General features: G+C 40.8%; 1 protein-coding gene across 1 annotated transcript in view; it reads left to right on the top strand.

Annotated features, from left to right (window-relative positions):
* Nucleotides 1-13826: 13826 nt before the first annotated feature.
* EIF3E (eukaryotic translation initiation factor 3 subunit E) overlaps nucleotides 13827-14076 on the top strand; it is a 41621-nt gene continuing 41371 nt past the window's right edge. Inside the window, exon 1 of the mRNA XM_006753901.2 lies at nucleotides 13827-13998. Within this exon, the coding sequence (XP_006753964.2) occupies nucleotides 13831-13998 (168 nt within the window). The 5' untranslated portion in view covers nucleotides 13827-13830. The remainder of the gene's footprint in view (nucleotides 13999-14076) is intronic.

Below are 14076 nucleotides of genomic sequence, written 5' to 3'. Positions count from 1 at the left end.
GAAATATATATATATATATATATATATATACACACACACACACACACACACACATATATATATATATACACACACACACACACACACATATATATATATAAACAACCATCTAATGTTTGGGGAATTTAGAAAACAGAATGAGTTGGCATGACTTCTACTTTCTGGCATATTCAACAAGGTGCCATTGATAAAGAAAGGAACACAGGAGGATAGCCGGATCTTGATTTTGGATTCCTGGGAGACATGCAAGTGTAGATGTTACCAAAGCAGCTGAATGATCAGAAGCTCAGAAGTGGTGTCTGACTCAGAGCGAGAAAGCTGATATCTTTCCTTTTAACATACCATGGCAGTAAATAAAATAGGGCATAACTAAGGTACCAGGAGCAGATAAAATGATTCACACACACACACACACACACACACACACACACACACAACAGGTGGAAGCAAGCAGTGAAAATGTTAATATTATCCTATCTTCAATTTTTCTTTTTTTAAATAGCTTAATATATTTTAATAGCAAACTTACAGGGACAGCACAGAAGACAGGCAACATTAAAAACATGTAATTGCATGTAGGACAACTAAGTTAGAAAAGTATAGTGAGCCGAAAACTGGTTTGCTCAGTGGATAGAGCGTCGGCCCGCAGACTGAAGTGTCCCAGGTTTGATTCTGATCAGGGGCATATACCTTGGTTGCGGGCATATCCCCAGTAGGGAGTGTGCAGGAGGCAGCTGAATTGATGTTTCTCTCTCATCAATGTTTCTAATTCTCTATCCCTCTCCCTTCCTCTCTGTAAAAAAATCAATAAAATATATTTTTAAAAAAAGAATTAGAAGAAGAAAGGCATTTCAGGCAGAAGCAATAAGATGCACAAAAGCACTGAGTCTTTAAACAATATATATATGATCACAAGCAGTCCAGTAGTATTAATACGCAAGGCTTGAAGGTTAACCATCAGGAGGTCAGACAAAAGAGAGAGAAAGACCCCAATTATAGTGGGTCTTACATGACCTGTCAAGGAAGGAGTTCAGGATTTATACCCTAGGAATAGGGGAGGGACATGGTCATATTTGCAGATTAGGGAGATGACTTAAATCAATCATGGAGAGCTTGGGCAAAGCTGACCAGAGCAGAACTGGTTAGGAAAGAAATAAGTTGCTACGTGTAAAGGGAGTGTTGACAGGGATGAAAGGGGCAACACAGTTAATGAATATTTAGGTCCACTCCTTCGTTCAAAATGCCTGTGTGGAAAATCCTATTTTCTTAGTGCAAGGCTTTTCCCAGCTTTAAAGGCAGTTGACAGCGATTCAGAAGAGATGGAGGAAGCCCAGGTTTAAATCTCTGATATCCTATAAAACAAAAGCAAAAATAAGCAAATCAACAACTACAAAAACACAGCAACTACTAATATATGGCGAAGCTAAAACGCCTGGGCAACATTTACAGCAAAGCTAGGGAACCCCAAAATACAAGTGGGTGGAGCCAAACCCCCAAGGGTCTGTGCAGGATGGGCAGGTGAGGACAGGTGGTCACCGCTCAGGTGTGGCAGGTGCGCTTGGCCCCCAAGACCGCGGGGGTGCTGCAGGCTGAGCAGTTGGTAGCACTCAGCCTGCGTGGGAGCGAGAGCTTTGTTCGCTCTCGCCTGGCGCTGCAGCCCGCATTGACTGCAGGGACTGGAGGAGCAGAGCCCCCCTGTAACTCCAAAACTGTGACTTGCTGGTGCTCCGAACTGGGATATGACCCCACAGTGAGGAGGAGAAGCTGCGCGGGCAGTAAATCTCACGAACACCTGTACAACGGGGACAAAGTAAAGGTTGAGGGGGTTGGAAACAGGACCAGGGAATCCCAGTGCACAAGCCACCAGGGTTTTGACCGCTACACATAAACAACAGGAAAGCCTTTCTCCACCCACCTCCCTGCAAAAGTTCACAAGAAAAACTAATTTGCATAGAAACAAGCACAAGGAGAGTGTTGAGGGAAATCCCACACAAAATTGTAATTTTTTTTTTTTAAAGGAGCGAACTAACATCCCTACAGACAAGGAAAGCAGGCCAGTAAGATGTGCCCACAACACGGCTCCAAACTGTAATCTACCATTTCAAAACAAGCCTAAAAGACATGAAGAAAATGAAGCAAGACATGAAAGGACATCATAAATCAGAGCTAGAAAAGCTCCGCATTGATGTGACAGAACTCAGAAAAGAATTAGAAATACAGTAAAGGGAAAAAATCAGTTCTGAAACAAAGACGAAACCAAAGGGATATAAGGGCAAATGAACACAACAATGCCTTAAAAGACACAGAAAGGGAAAAAGGGGATTTTTTTTCCATTTATAAAAGAAATTATTTTAAACTTCAAACAGAAAAGAATGAGAAAGAGCAGCAAGTACATAGATCTTTGCCAGCTGCTACAGACAGGACCTCCGCTTTTTACTTGTTGCTGCTTTACCAGCCTTTCTTTTAGGCATCGCTGTATCTTGTGGTCCTACTCAGTTTTTGTCACATGATAGGTACAGAATACTTTAGTTCAAGCATGTCAGGCTCAAAGGCTAACACGGGCCAAATAAACAAGGTTTAAGTCTATTTGGGCCGCAAAATGCAAAAGCTTCAATTTTCATAAAAATGTAGACTTTGATAGAGACATGCTGAATACAGAGGGCTGAAATAAATGACTAATCATTAACATAAAATCATAAAACATTTTAATAAAAATTAAATTTTTTCTTGAACATTAACTTACCAGACACTGAATAACTGTACAAATTAATAAGTGTAACGCAAATAAACCTATTTTTCTTGTTCTCCGAAAGTGAAACATTTCCTGTTGCACACACCAAACAAGTCAGTCCAAGACTAATGACGTGGCAATCGGCTGCTAAAATATTTGCTGCTAGTATTAGTGAAGAGAAATGGTGCGCCTACGCATAAGGTGCATATGGGAAATTAATGCAACACGATTATAGTAATCAGTCATTAGCAAACGTTGTAGTTCGTAATTAATAATTATGTATAACAGGATACTGAAAAAATTAAGTTACAAAATTTTTATTAAAATGTTTCTTACAAACCATTATATTGGCTGTGGTGCAAAAATATTCATTATGAGCCGTGAATTTGACATGCTTGCTTTAGTTAAATAAATGGTATGCAGCCGAATATTTTAGCAGCCGATTTGGCTCCCTCATTTCCTACCTTCAGGACTCAGAAAAGCCTTCAAAGATAAGAATACCACACAATAAAAGATAAGAATACCACTAAGCCAGTTCCCTTTTTCCCCTGGCATTGAGTTAATTTTCCATTGCCACTTAGGAGGATAAAAAGTGGAGAGCGCCTTCTCAGAGACCAAATACCAGGAGTCATATTCTTTCCCTTTTCAATAGTTCTACTTCCCCCAGTGCCTATTGTATCCTGGTAAATTAGTTTTTTTTCTATCATGTGGAAATTTTCAGGACACAAACATATTTTTCCCCCTAAATCACATATATTCATTCATCCAAAGCAAATAGTTATTATGTAATAAATAGTTATTGGGCAGTAATGAACAAGACCACAGATTAGGTTCCTGCCTTCACAGAATTACCTTAAGGAGAGAATATTGTAAACCAGTAAACATATAAATAAGATCATTATAGACTGTGATAAGCACTAGGAGGGAAATAAACAAGGTAATGAAATGAGGGAAGCTATTCTAGATAGCAAGATCAGGGAAGACTTCTCTAACCATACCCATAGTTTCATATCATCCGGTTAGTTTGACAGTGTTAAAATTCTCACATGCCTTTCCATAAATCCCAGTTGTTATTATTCTTTGGGAATACCTACAGCCTTTTTTCAATTTTCTTTATTTCCTCCAAAAGGTAGGTGCATGGGTATAGAATAAATACACCCCATTCCTGACCTTGTAGAAGTCATAGTTTAGTGGGAGACACAGACATGTAAACAGATAAGTAAATATAATAGGACAAAGGTTATGCCATAGGATGAACACTGTTACTCTTTTTCCTAGTTAACTCCTCTGCCTTGGGCCTCTGGAGTCCCTGGAAAATCCTGTTTGCCTGTTTAGGTTCCAGGCTGAAATTCTGCCTGGCTCCCTACATCATCTCAATATTAATTTTTTCTTTGTTGACTAGATCAAAAGAAACTTGATTTGCATACAATACTAGCTTCATTCCCTCATATTCAGTAGATCCTAGCATTGACTTGATGTCATAACTTAGGATAACATGGAAATTTTACTTTAAAATGCCTTTATTTCAAGAGCCCACATTTTATGCATCAAAATTTTCAAGTAAGTGCTAAATAAGATTTTTAGCCAGATAATTGAAGCTGGTTGCTATGACACAAGAGATAGTGTTCAAATGATAACTGTCATTGTTAGAAGTCTGTAGTGCATTTCAGTATCACTGTATTTCTACCAGTATGTTAACTAACCACATTGGTCTGGTAATCAGGCAGTGTTTACTTGGACTGCAGGAATTTTTAAAGACAGATAACACAGACACAGAATATTATACAAAAGACACAGAATTAAAAGTATTTAAACAGATATGTAGGTATTTTATGTTCTGAGGTGGCAAGTTGTTTATATGAGCATGTCACCTCTTAGATTCATCACAATTCTTTCAGATTCCCCTCAGATACTCCCAACTACTGGGAATTGCTATTTTCTCCCAAAAAATGGGGTTTCCACATTCCAGGTCCTGGTGTTGGGGACTGGTGAGAAAGAGCAGTGATAAATCCCTCTGTCCAACATCCTTCACTTTGCATACCACAAGGTCCCAGAATGGAGTAGAATCAACTGTCAATCCCAGCTTTATATGAGGTGATAAGTGAAGAAAGAAGGGGATTTAAGTCTTCTGAAGGCGCCTTCTCTCTGTGATTCTTTCATGAGATGACAGCACGACTGAGGCTTCTGGAAATTCTCACACAGGCACGAGGTGGCGTTCCAATAAGATCCCTCCAGAGCAAGACCACAGGGTCAGGAAAAAGTCACCTAACTCTCCAAGAAGCAATAATTTTTTTTTTGGGGGGGGGGAGTTAGCAAACACCTAGATGTAAGAAGTGTTCTGTGCTTTCCGTGTAATTAAAGGACTCCGCTAATGCCTCCTGCACATCTCTATCATGGCACTTACTCCACTGCACTAAGATTGGTTTATGGATCTGTCCCTTTTGCCTAACCATGAGTTCTTTTATGTACAAAAAGCATTTTAGTTGTTTTCTTAACCTCAGAATCTAGCACTGTGTCTAGCACAGAATAGGGACCGAATAAATGTGCACTGAATAAACAAACTGGAACTATGACTAAAAAGAAGGCAGACATATTAAAATGCAATAGGCATCTCCATGCAGTGTATAAACAGAGTGGCTGGATTAAAAATAATGTTATTTAGAAATATTTAAGAGAGCTAATCAGACATGAGCATCTAAAAATGTATCCACTATAGCCCGGCTAGCGTGGCTCAGCAGTTAAGTGTTGATCCAGGAACCAAGAGGTCTCCAGTTTGATGCCAGGTCAGGGCACATGCCTGGGTTGCAGCTTGATCTCCAGTAGGGGGAGTACAGGAGGCAGCCAACATGATGTTCTTGTCTCATTGATGTTTCTATCTCTCTATCCCTCTCCCTTCCTCTCTCTTTCTCTGTGTAAACATCAATTAAAAATTATTTTAAAAATAAAAATGTATCCACTACAATAGACTATTGCAAAATATGGATGAATTTCTCTCAAGGATGTGTAGGTGTGGACATCCAGGTTCTATGCATATTTATTCATTTCTACGGCATTTCTTGGGTACTTTTTATGTGCTAGGAATTAAGAAAGGAATTGGATCTATAACAGATATTTATAGTCATTCTACTCAATATGTTTAGTCTAGTAGGATGAAACATGTTTTTAAAAAAGGGCTCAAACATGAAGGCCCTGAGGTAAGTTTGTTGCCAGCAGAGTGGAGCAGGAGGGAGTGATTACTTCAGATATGCTCTGCTAATGGGAAACACAGAATAGGGATGATGATGCTTGGTCTGGGTCTTAAAACGTGAAGAGGTGGTCAACAGGGTGGGAGGGGTAAAAGGGCATTTTAGACCGACAAAGCTGCTGGAGAACAAGGCACGAAACCATGGGCTTGGTGACCTGTGTAAGCAGAGCTCAGCGTGGAAGAAGTGTAGGATTCTGGATAGATAACGTCCTAAAGAACTTTTTAGAGTATGCTAAGAAGTTTTTGCTTTATACCATATGAAATAGGAAGTGCAAAGAACATTAGTTTGCTAGGACTGCCATAACAAAGTATAGCAGATCTGGTGGATTAAACAACAGAATTTTATTTTTTCCCAATTCTGGAGGCTAGAAGTCCAAGATCAAGGTGTTTACAGGGTTGTTTCTCCTTGGCTTGTACATGACCGTCTTCTCCTTATGTCTTCACATGGTCTTTCCTCTGTATATGTTTATGTCCTTATGTCTTCTTATTATTAGGACACCAATCATATTGGACAAAAGCCCACTTAATGACCTTATTTTAACTTAATTACTTCTTAAAAGACCCTACCTCCCAATACAGTTACATTCTAAGGTTCGGGGGGTCAGGGACTTCAACATCTCAATTCCGGGAGTGGGGCATAATTCAACTCTTAAAAGTGTTAGATGTGCATTCAGATCACCCTGGCAGCAGGGGAGAAGACAGGTAGACAGGTGCAGAACCCGGGACAGGGAGATCCTTTGGAAGACTACCACAGTTGTCTATGTGACAAATGATCAGAGCCTGGACTAAAAAGACAGAGCAGTAGATCAAAAGGAGGTGTTAAGAGCATCACCATAAAAACTGGTCTGCAGGGTAAAATTCAAACTTCTCAGCAGAGTCCACAGCACCCTTAACTATAGACCCTATGTGCAGACTCATGCCTTGCCATTTGGCATCACACATGCTACCCTCTAGGCACAAAGGCCTTCTCAGAGCCTCCAATGACTATGCCTTTTCTCAGGGCTAAGCCTGTGTACCTGCTCTTCTCTCTGAAACATTCTTTGCCCTTTTCTTAGGCAACATCTATTCAGCTCCAACTTTCTCTGGTAGCAAGTTACTTCCTTCCCTAAACCCCAGGAGCACTCTGTGCATAGACTCTCGCACTGAGCTATGAATTACTTTACATTTTACATGCTTGCTCCCCCCATGAAACTGTAATCTCCTTGTGGGCTGGGATTCATTTCCTTTCTTTGTTTCCCCAGAACCTGAGATGGTGATCAGCGAATGGAAAGCATTCAATAACACTTGAGGACTACGAGTATATGAGAATCGAAGTCTTCACTTTGCTCCCACCTAGATACTACCAGGTGAGCCCTTGCCTGTCTTTCCAATGTCATCTCTCTTAAACTAAAACACTAGGAAGAGCCTAAGCAAAAAGTCAAATTTTCCACATTTGGGGCTAAATTTCTCTTATAAAAAGAAACAAGATATTTTCACAAACCAGCAAGGAAAATTCCAGACGAAAAGCCAGGCAAATCAGCAGAGTTTCCAATCTGTCACCACTTTAAACCATCTTGTAAATCACTTCCAGTTTAATTTTAAAGGACAAAACACCGCTGTCTTCATGTCTTTTTCTTTTTTGAGAATTTAATGAGAGGCTCCCATTGCTTATCTGATCAAATCCCAGTTTTCCAGTCTGGTTTTGAAGACCTTCCACAGCCTGGCTGCGTTTCATCTATACAATCCTCTATCAATGCAACTATCAGAAACACAGACTGAACCATTCACTCTTGTACTCAAAAATACTTTAAGGTTCCTCAGGACCTGAGATAAATTTCAGATTCCTCACACAGGCATTTTAGTATTTGGTGCTGGTCTTTCTTTTCTGATATATTCTCCCTGATAGTCTTCAATCTTCAGCTAACTTCCCAAGTTGTCTTTCTCAAATATTTCTTACATTTTCCTGATTTTGTGTCTCTACAGTGTGCAGATTGTTCCTGAACCACCTGCATGACTCTCTTCCATATCTGTGGTAAAAGTCAGCAGTCCCAATACAGAAAACATCCAATCTACAAGCTTCCTCCATTTTTTCTATCCTCTTGAGAATGAATCTGTTTGAGGCCAGTCTCATTGGAACCCATGCTCTTCCTATATCCCCTATCTCATATTGTATCTTTCCATTACAGTTACTTAAATACATTTTGTATCATGTCTGTCAGCATACACACATATTTTAAGACACTGCACTCCCTAGACCCCATATCTATCACTACATTTCACTGTTTACCTTTTTAGTAAAATTCCTCAAAAGATCTATTTATATATATTATTTCACTTCCTTTCCTCCCATCTTTTAAGCTCACTCCAAGCAGACTTTCATCTACCATTCACTGAAACTCTTCTTATCAAAGTCATCAATAAACTGAGTATTTTCAGAGCTGATAGGCATCTTGAACTCACAGCACCATCTGGCATGGTTCATTGCTTCTTGCTGCTTAGACCACTATGCTCCTTTGGTGCCTAGGACACCTCTTTCTTTTGCTCCTCCTCTTCTCTCCTCCAATTTCTGGCCAGCCTTTGTCTGGCTTCCTCACTTGGTCTGAACTGTTCTGATCTCTACAAACTGAAGTGCCTAAGATTTAGCCCTGCTCATCTCTTTTCCCAGCACATTTATACTCTGATCTCATCTAGTCCCATGAGTATAAATTTCATCAATACATTGACAAGATCTAATTTTCTATCTCGAGTTCTTACCTTTTTCTTGAATTCCAGATTCATATGCATCACTGCCAAATCAATATCTCCACTTAGATGTCTAATAGGCATCCCAAACATACTATGTCCAAAACTAAACTCTTGATTTCTCTCCTCTTTAAAACATGTATCTATCACACCCTTCCTCTTCTTAGCAAATGGCCTCTCAGTTCATCTACACCTTAGAACAGGGGTGGGCAAACTTTTTGACTCGAGGGCCACAATGGGTTCTTAAACTGGACCGGAGGGCCGGAACATAAGCATGGATGGAGTGTTTGTGTGAAGTAATATAAATTCAAAGTAAACATCATTACATAAAAGGGTACGGTCTTTTTTTAAAATTATTTTTATTCATTTCAAACGGGCTGGATCCGACCCGCGGGCCGTAGTTTGCCCACGGCTGCCTTAGAATCATCTTTGATTCTTTTCTTTCTCATCTAATCCATTAGCAAATTTTGCTAGCTCTTCACTCAAAATACATTCAGAATTTCACTACTGTCCACAACTCTTTCACTACTACTACTAAGCCACCATTATCTCTTGCTTGAATTATTTCAATAGTCTATTAACTATCTGTTAGTGCTTATTCCCGAACCCCCTACCCTCATTTCCTTAAAGTGGTCTTTTAAAAACATAACTTTGATTATGTGACTTCTCTGCCCCAAATCCACCAGTAGCTGCCCACCTCATTCGGAATACAAGGCAAAGTCCTTACCATGACCAACAAAGCATTACATTATCTGGTCCACCACTCTCTCACATCTTCTACCATACTTCCTCTTGTTCAATCAGTTCTTGAATTTCTAAACTCCTTGCTATTCCCTCAACTTTTGCTTCAGCACCTTTACATTTAAAGGCACCTTTACACTTCAGCACCTTTACACTTAAAATTCACCTGGGAATTTTACTCCTCTAGAAAGCCATAGGCTCCCTCACTTTCTTAAGGTCTCTTCAAATTCTATCTTATCATAGAGGCCTTCCCTGACCACTTTATTTTTTTTAATATATTTTATTGATTTTTTTACAGAGAGGAAGGGAGAGGGATAGAGAGTTAGAAACATCGATGAGAGAGAAACATCGATGAGCTGCCTCCTGCACACCCCCCACCGGGGACATGCCCACAAACAAGGTACATGCCATTGACCGGAATTGAACCAGGGACCCTTCGGTCCACAGGCCAATGCTCTATCCACTGAGCCAAACCGGTTAGGGCATATAAATTATATATATTTTAAATTCCCCACAATTCTCTAGTTTTTAACTTGCATATTGGTCTTCATAGCACTTATCACCACCTAACAAAGTATATATTTGTCCATATGTTTAAATCTGTCTTCTTCCACTTGAATATAAGTTTCTTTTCTTTACTGGTGAATTACCAGAACCTAGAACAGTGCTGGGGTCCAACCCCAGCAGGTCCAGGGGTCCCCAAAGGTGTGGACGGAGTCGGCGAAGAAGGAATGACACGGAGACAGCGTTTAGTTGATCAGCAGCCTAGCCAGGATCTCCAGCCAAGTTCTGGTTAGGATCTCCAGCCAAGTTTTGGTTAGGATCTCCAGCCAGGTTCTGTGTCCATGTTCTCTTGCTAGGTTCTCCAGCCACATTATCCAGGTTCTCCAGCCAGGTTCTGTAGCCATGTTCTCTCGCTAGGTTCTCCGGCCAGGTTCAGTCGCTAGGGGTTTTATTCCCTCCCTACCTTTGGGGGGAAATCCTTACCTGGGGAAACAACCTTTCTCTGAGAGGTGACCTTGGTTAAAACACATAGCGCCAAGAAGGTGAGCAAACATATTAAGAACAGTATGCCATATACACCAGGTCCCTTGAAACAGCAAGGATGGACCGGCTCCTGGCAAATTGTAAATATTCAACTTATATAGAATGAATGAGTAATTGTCACTTTCTGTGGTCAGGGACTAGCTCTGAGTGATAATATATTCCCATTTATATCTAGCTTAGTACTTTTCATATGATAAAAGTTAAAAATATTTGTCAAATTAAATTACATCTTATTTCTTTTTGATTTTTTAAAGATGGCTCTCTGATCCTTTTTGGCAAGTTTCCACACTTTGACCTGCTTCCCTCCTTCCTCTCTCATAGGTCACTTTTACTGGAAGACTCAGTTCTTGCTAGTTCTTTCTTTAACTCCTTCTTTCCTATCTATATTACATTACAAATTTATTCCCTGGGATTCCAGGAAATTTCAGATTACAACTGACATTTCACAGTTCTTAGATACTATAAAGACTATTCCCCACAGGGTAGCAGCCTATACTATCATGTATTTTCTGCTTCATGGGAATTCAGCCTTGCTCTCCTAACAGTATGTAAATGGCACAGTATTGTTGGCACAATGGCAGAGATCATATCATACCCTCAAATCCTTGAAAACATCGTGTTCAAGTTTACAAGCTTGGTAAGTGAGTAACAACTATATCAACTGATCCAAAATAGTATTTCCATTTTCATACTATACATCACCTCTTAGTATCTAATAAGGATTTTATTCTGTCTCAAATAGAATTCCTGATATTAGCACCCATACATACTCCTTTGCCATTCTTCTCCCACCCCCTCCATATTTTAGTCACTAGTATGTATCCGCTTCTTAAGTCCAAATTCCAGGAATTGTTTTTAAATTTAAACATTTATTCTGGAATAGCAGATTCACATGCAATTGTAAGAAACAATACAGAGAAATCTTGTGTACCCTTTCATCCTGTGGTAACATCTTGCAAAATTATAGTACAGTCTGGCAGTTCCTCTAGGAATTAGTCATAGACTTACCATATAACCCAGCAATTCCACCTTTGGGTATATACCCAAGAGAACAGAAAACAAATGTCCACATAAAAATGTGTACATGAACGTTTGCAGCAGCATTATTCTTAGTAGCCAAAAGGTAGAAACAACCCAAGTGTTCGTCAATGAATGAGTGGGTAAACAATATCCATAAAATGGAATATTATTTGGCCATAAAAAAGGAGTGAAGTGCTGATACATACTGCAACTTGGATGAACCTTGAACACATTAGTTAAGTAAAAAAAGACAGACAGACCGCCAGCGTTGCTCAGTGGTTGAGCGTCAACCCATGAACCAGGAGGTCATGATTCCTGGTCAGGGCACATGCCCGGGTTTCAGGCTTGATCCCCAGTAGGGGACCTGTGGGAGGCAGCTAATCAATGATTCTCTCTCACCATTGATGTTTCTATCTCCCTCTCCCTTCCTCTCTGAAGTTAATCGAAAAATATTTTTTAAAAAGTCAGACACAAAAGGCCACATTTTATATGATTCCATTCCCATGAAAGTCCTGAATAGAAAAATCTACCAAGACCAAAAGTAGATTAGTGGTTGCTTAGGATTGAGGGAGAGTGAGCAAAAGGAAGAGATGGAGAAGATGAAGTTACAGAGGTAATGTGTCCAGGTGAACTAGGGCTTTTTAGGCCATTATTAGACATATCTTTTACTCTCAGTGAGATAATAAGGCTTGGAAGGTTTTGAGCACAATTTGATTTCTTTTTAAAGAATAGTTTATTGATTTTTAGAGAGGAAGGGGGGAGAGAGAGAGAGAGAGAGAGAGAGAGAGAGAGAGAGAAAGACATCTGGAAATTCAACCAGCAATCAACTGAGCCAGAGTGTCCAGGGCCACAATTTGAGATTTAAAAGTCACTCTGGCCCTGGCCTATGAACCAGGAGTTCAGGGTTCAAGTCCCAGTCAGGGCACATCCTTGGGCTGCAGGCTCAATCCCCAGTAGGAGGCATGCAGGAGGCAGCCAATCAATGATTTTCTCTCATCATTGATGTTTTTATCTCTCTCTCCTCTTTGAAATAAATTTAAAAATATAGATATATTTTTTAAAAAAGTTACTCTTGCTGCTGTAAGGAGAATAGACCATAGGAGGGAAAAAAGGGAAGCAAAGTGATTAGTGAAGAGACCATTCCAAAAATCAGAGCAAGAGATGATGATGGTTTAGACTAAGGATTAACTTTGTAGGTGGTTTGAATTGATTGGATCTGGATAAGCTTTAAAAGTGAGAACCAAAGGATTTGTTGGATTCCATGTAGAGAGTGTAAGAGGAAAAAGTCAAGGATGACTTCGAGGTTTTGGGTCTAGGTACCGGGACAGAGAGAATTGGCATTCACTGAGTTGGAGGAGTGCAAAAGGAACAGGTTTTGTTGAGCTAAATGGGGAGGTTTTGGTTTGGGTTTGTTAATGTTGAGATGTTAAGTAGGCAGTTGGTTGTTTGTGGGTCCACGGTTAACTAACAGTCTGTGTTGGGGCTATACTTTGAGAGTTGTCAATGTGTACATTTCATTTAAAGCCATGAGGGTGAATGCTATTAGGGCCTAGATAGGTACGAGGTACGATCCTAAGGCACTCCACAATGAAGAGGCCTGAAAGGAACTAGCAAAGGAGACTTCAGGGCACTTAGAATAAAAAAAACCCACGGTCCTTACCTTAATCATGACCTGGCCCTTCTCACCATCTTTAACCTCACTCTTCACTCGCACAGGATATTCGTTTTTGAAACACACCAAGTCCTCTCCTGCCTCATGGCCTTTGTTTTTGCTGTGCCTTCTATGAGGCATGTTTTTACCCTGGCTCGAATTTGGGTCACTTCCTTGTCTTACCACCACTCTCAGGTAAATTGTCACCTTGAGTTTTCTCTAACCACTTTCATTCCCACCCGAGTTTTCTCTAACTACCCTTCATTAAAAGGGCCCAACCCAACCATCCCCGCTAAATTATGGCTCTTCCTATAATTTGACATTCATACTTGTTTTCTGTCTAGAAACAATTTAACCAACGCTTACAAAGCGGTTACCATCTGCCAAATGAAAGCTCCTATTCCTCCTTGCCTGTGGCTTTCTGGAGAGCGGGGTCCTCGTTATCCTGTCCCCTGCCCCATCACGGTGCAATCTGCATTGCTTCAGCAATTCTGAGGCTTTAGTGTTTATGAACGGAATGGATCCTAGGGCACTGACAGCATTTCAAACATAGAAAACTTGCCGCCAATCCGCCCGGTCCCTAAGCAGCCCAGAGTCGCCGCGCGTGCGCTCTCGGACTCCGAACGCCGTTGAGTCCGCTCCGCCCCGTCACCGGGGTTACTAGAACCAATGCGCATGCGCGCCACCGGGCCTGTCCTCGCGTCGGCGCTACCAATAAAGTTGTGGACTGAGCCTCTCCTTTTCCTTGGCAAGATGGCGGAGTACGACCTGACCACTCGCATCGCTCACTTTTTGGATCGGCATCTAGTCTTCCCGTTGCTTGAGTTTCTCTCCGTCAAGGAGGTGAGCGGGGCCTTGGGTGCGAGGACGCTGCGGAAGCGCGGGAGGCGCGGGGCAGGCCGGCGGGGCGGCGGCGGCGGC

This window comes from Myotis davidii, unplaced genomic scaffold (assembly GCF_000327345.1).
Source record: "Myotis davidii unplaced genomic scaffold, ASM32734v1 scaffold1012, whole genome shotgun sequence".
NCBI lineage: Eukaryota > Metazoa > Chordata > Mammalia > Chiroptera > Vespertilionidae > Myotis > Myotis davidii.
This window is presented reverse-complemented; position numbering and strand designations above follow the sequence as displayed.